This window comes from Leishmania donovani, chromosome 29 (assembly GCF_000227135.1).
Source record: "Leishmania donovani BPK282A1 complete genome, chromosome 29".
Taxonomy (NCBI): domain Eukaryota; phylum Euglenozoa; class Kinetoplastea; order Trypanosomatida; family Trypanosomatidae; genus Leishmania; species Leishmania donovani.
This window is the reverse complement of record NC_018256.1, coordinates 584,746-589,747: the sequence shown is the minus strand read 5'-3', so window position 1 is coordinate 589,747 and position 5,002 is coordinate 584,746. Positions and strand designations below refer to the sequence as shown.

Below are 5,002 nucleotides of genomic sequence, written 5' to 3'. Positions count from 1 at the left end.
TGTGTGGAGAGGAAGAGGGCCCGCGGAGAAGCATGCGCCAGCGCAGCAGTAGGCAGCACACCATCCGCACCCCATGCCGCCACTGCCAGTCACCCGCCGTTGCAGGGATCCGCGGCGCGGGCAGGCGCCGGTGCGGGACTGAGCGAGCATGGTCTCCCGTCGCCTCGTGCAGCGCGGCTTCGCGGGATGTCGGCCTGACGCCTGAGACCGATGACCGAGTCCGTGGCAAGAGCCACACTTGTCTGCCTGTGCCTTGGCCGATCCGGGTGTCCTCGCACCAGGGTCGCGCCCCAGCTCCGTTGCTTCGCACTCAGCGCCATCGCTGCAGACGAGGCGCGGCCGCAGCGTCTTGTCGCTGCATCTATGGGTGCTATACCGTGGCGCATCGCGGGCGCCCCTGGCTGGATGTCTATGTGCGCCGCGCCATCTCTTCCCAGCGAGCAACGGAGCTTCGCAAAGCGGGCGAGTCGCCGCCTGCATGCCGCTCGTTTTTCTTCGTCCGGGGAGTGCGCCCGCAGCCCGTGAGGGAGTGGACGCTTAGAAGCGCAGGCAACCACCCTGCATGAAAGAGGCGCGTGTGTGCGTGCGGAGCGCAGTAGGGTTCCATGTCTGCATGCCCCCGTGTGAGAGCTGCCCCGGTAGGGAAACGCAAAAGAGCGAGCAAAGATGAAGGAGGGGGGCCGCGGATGTCTTCAGACAGCGACCACCGCGGCCACCGAGCTCACGGTGTGGAAGGGAAGGGAGGACAAAGACGGTAATGGAAACAACAACGAGAGAAAAAAGGAGAAAAGGAAGAGCAAAAAAGGGGGGAGAGGGTGGCGACGAAACACACGACGAGGAAGGAGCCGGAGAAACGAAAACGCCTTAAAGGCCGTATTAACGAAAAGAAGATGTCAAGCGGAAGATACATTACCGAGAGACGGGCAGACAGAGAGAAAGAGGCGAGGGAAAGACAGCAACGACTGGGCAGCGAGGGGCCTGCACATGAGAGCCAAAAACGAAGTATCAAGTGCATGAAGGTACTCTGAAAAGAAAATGACGGCGCTTCACCTGCGGCAAAGAAGGGCACGAGTTGGGGTGCAAGTATAAAGCGCGAAAGAGTGCCGGTGTAGGAAAACCATGTCATCCCTTGCGCTGTGGCAGGCTGACGCAGTCGTCTGCGCTGCCTGCATACAAGCATACACTCACCTACGGGTGCTGTCGGCTCCGCCGGTCTCACCTCCCCTCGCACTCTTCCTCCCGCCCCCAGCAACCTACTATGAAGGTCATCCCACCACTGGTGTCGTGTTTGCTAAAAAGTCACGCCGTTGCTCTTGCTTACGTCCGTTGCAGATAAGAGCAAAAAAGTGGTCAAATGAAAGCACCTCAGCAGCGAGCTGCATGTTGAGGCCCGCCTTCTGCTGCGGGTGTTGGCAATGAACGCCCCCTCCGATCCTCCACTCTCACTGTCGAAGGCTCCACGGAGCTTATATGTGGATTGTGGCGGTATCAGCAGAAAAGTTTGGTGCTTTCAGAGGAGTACGGATTGTTGTAGTATCGCATCCGCCCCGATGAAGGAGTACCTGTGCTGGTGAGCTTCGTGCCAGCCTGATCAGCTGACAGCGTCGAGTTCGAGATGGGCGACGTGGGCGGTGTGGTGCTAGGGGCGGAGGCTTCGTTGCAGCTGATGGAGAGCATACTTCCTTTTCGTACTGCCGTCGGTGGTGAAGCCGCCGGTGCTAGGACGCTGCAACTCGCACTCATCGAGGGCATGGATGGCGGGGAGCCGCTCATGTTGAGGCGTTCATTTTGCCGCTTTGCGTTGTGCACGTGTGTCCGCACAGCACGGCGCCACGACTCGGACGGACCCATGCGCACCGTCGGCGACTCCGTGCTGTGCGCCGCACTGCTGATAGGCGTGGTGCCACTGCCAAAGTTGTTGCTGGGTAGGGTAGAGTTCATGTCGGAAGTACTCCCGCTGCTCGCAACGGGCAGCCTTGTAGCCGACTGAGGAGCTGCATTCGTTGGAACACCTATCGGCACGAAAGCGCCGGGCACGGGGCGGTTTGTCGCAACAGCGCCCGGTGCAGTCATGCTTGTTGGAGAGGTGCGATGGAGCCCAGTGCTCTGCTGCGGGCTGCCATGGGCACTGGAGAATGTCATTGACGGGGTGGAGCCCGGGCGAAGCGGCCCTGGTGGTGGGGCTGAGCCAGCGGCTGGCGGAGAACAGCTCGCCTCCATGCCTTTTCGGGTAGGCTGCGTCGATGCCACAAGGCTGCTGCTCTGATTGGGGTCATCGCCGGTGGTCTCGCACCACGGGCCGCTGGCCGGCACCTGCGGAGACCCACCATTAGACGCAGCTGTGGCGGTCGTGAATTTTGCGTCGCTCGGGCTACTACTGAAATACAAGAAACTGCCGCTTGGGTAACCGCCCGCACCGCCAGCGCCCGCCATCCCATCAGGCAAATTCTGGCCGCTTGGCTTCGAGGGGGCCAAGAGGCCACCATGAGCGGCGGCAGCGTTGACGTCAAAGGACAGGGAGGCGGCCTGGCGATAAGAGTGCGCCGGCATCGGCGCGGCAACCGACGAGGAGTGAGGACTAACACGGCCCTCCCTATCACCTACGTAAGTCGGCATTGGATAATGATGCCGACCCGGTGAGCCTCCCACGATGTTCGACGCCAGCGGAGTCACAGAAGCCGGACTGCCACCGCCAGAGACGCTCATCTGCAGCCGTTGCGGCGTGCCTTGGTAGCTGCCCGTGGATGCCTCGCGAGGATCTGGCGGCGCGTACGCAGCGGTGCCATCGAAAACGGGCATGCTGTACGATGACGGGGATGCTTCAAAGCTATAAGTTTCACACATGCCCTGCTGAGAGGCAGTCGGGTGCTGCTGTTGCTGCAGGTGCTGATGATGTTGCGAGGCCGCAGCAATGTCGAACGGTGAGCTGGACATGCCAGGCGTCATGGGCGACGTACGCACAGCCGGGAGCCCGATCGGGCCTGCTAACGATACAATCGGCCCAGTCGCCTCCGCGTTCTTCAAGAACCGTCGCCGCTGGCTACTCTCCGCCAGCTTAATCATGATGGGGATGCCGTTGCACGACGCGAACGGCTTCGTGTTGTGCACCTCCCGCGCCGCCCGCTCCGCCGCGCCCTCCTCGGTGTAGATCACAAACGCAATCAGCCGCACCATCGCCTCATCCTGCACCGGCGACGTGTCCTTGTGCAGCGTCACCTGGCGCACACTGCCGTACGCCCCAAACAGCTCCTCCAAATCCTCGATGGAGCAGTCGAGGGGAATGTTGCGCACAAACAGCTTCATGATCTTCTTGCGGGCTTCACCGGCGGGGGTACCGTCGTGCTGCTTTCGCGCCCATTGAACCACCAGCGGTTTCGACTCATGCACGCACACAGGGTTCGTGCGGTCACTGAAGGCCTCCAGCGCGCGGCACGCATCCATGTGTTCTGAATAGCGCACAAAGGCGGTACCCAGGCCTGCACCTGTGTGAATGTCACGCATCACAGCACAACTCACCACCTCGCCAAACGGGTCGAACAAGGTGTGCAAGGCAGCCTCTGTCATGTGGGGGCCAATGTTGTAGAGTATCAAGTTCGTGCTGCTGTGCTCCGTCGGCGTCACGGGAGTTGGTACGGGCGACGTCGATATTAGGCCCGGGTATTCGCTCATCGAGAAGTTCGTGTTGCCTGGCGTGGTGGCAGACGACGGTGGCGTCGACGGTGGGTCAAGCACGCCGGAGAGGGGGGTCACAAAGTTCATGGCCATTGCCGCACAGGCCGTCGTGCCAGGGGGTCCTGGCATCAGCACCGGCTCGCCAAGACGCTCCACCGAGAGAGTCGGCATCGGGCGAGAGCCCGCCATACCACCAGCGGCGCCGAAGTTAGTCGGGGAACGGCCACGGATGGCGTCCGTGCGGAGCTGCTGCTGCGTGTACTGGCGCGGAGCCAGCTCCTTGGCAGGCACCATCATTGAGGACTGCACCACATCTGCCGATTGCACGTAGCCTACCGACAGGCCTGGAAAACCTGCGTGGGCCCCGCCTCCTCCCGCAGGTATGTGCACAGACATCGGTGACTGGCTCGATGTGGGTACCGCCATTCCGGGCGAATGGCGCAGCTTTGTTGCGCTCATTGGTGGGGTGCCCGGCGAGGAGGAGGATCGCCTACGCGGATGCGATTGCTGCTGCTGCTGCTCCACATCGATGGGAATAGGCGAAGCCGTCACAATCGAATGCATGTGGTGTGTCTTCATGGTGAGAGAGAATGAGAGAGGAGGGTGAAAATAAAAAGGGCACACGAAAGGAGAAAAAAAGTGCGCGCACACAAGCACTGCACCACGAAAAGACCTACGCTCAGGGGACACCGATAACAAGAAAAAGGAGGTGCAGCGTGGCTGCGGAATACCGAGAGAGAATGGAAAGCGAAAAAGGCCAGAGCGAAGTCAAAAAAAAAAAGAGTACAAGCAGGGTAGACAGATAAGAGAAGTGGAAGGACTTAAGAGCAAAACAGTAAAAAAAAGGCAAAAATAAAGCACACCAAGGGCTACTCGGCAGTAGAAGAATCAACAAGGGAGAGGAGGTGGTCCTGAGGTGGTTGTTTATTGGTTTGTTTGTTTTTGCTGCTCTTGATAACGTCTGCGTGAGGACCTTTTTTGTTTCGCCTATCCGTTGTCTTTCTTGCGTGCCGGTCTGGTTGGTGTGCGTTGTCAGTCGGGCGTGTCAAAAATGGGGAAATGGGTGGCGAAAGGAGGCGGCGAAGCAAGAGACAAGCGATGGAGAATATCCTCCAACAAAGGACGCAAACCAAAATTGAAAAAAAAAATAGAAAAAGAGGGATGGGCAAGAGTGAGCACTCAATACAGGACAGATACTCACGAAGAAAGTGAAACAGCGGCCAAGCAAGGAGAAAAAAAGTACTGTGGCTGTAATATGAATAGATAGATAGGAAAATGAAAACTAGAGAGAGAAGGGCAGAGCAGACACGATAAAATATATAAGAGGCAG

General features: G+C 59.3%; 1 protein-coding gene across 1 annotated transcript; it reads right to left on the bottom strand.

Annotated features, from left to right (window-relative positions):
- Window positions 1-1,488: 1,488 nt before the first annotated feature.
- Window positions 1,489-4,251, bottom strand: LDBPK_291460 (RNA binding protein, putative; the record flags this gene model as incomplete). The annotated part of the gene is made up of 1 exon (XM_003862517.1): window positions 1,489-4,251. One exon carries the CDS (start codon window positions 4,249-4,251, stop codon window positions 1,489-1,491), a length of 2,763 nt encoding a protein of 920 aa, XP_003862565.1.
- Window positions 4,252-5,002: the final 751 nt, after the last annotated feature.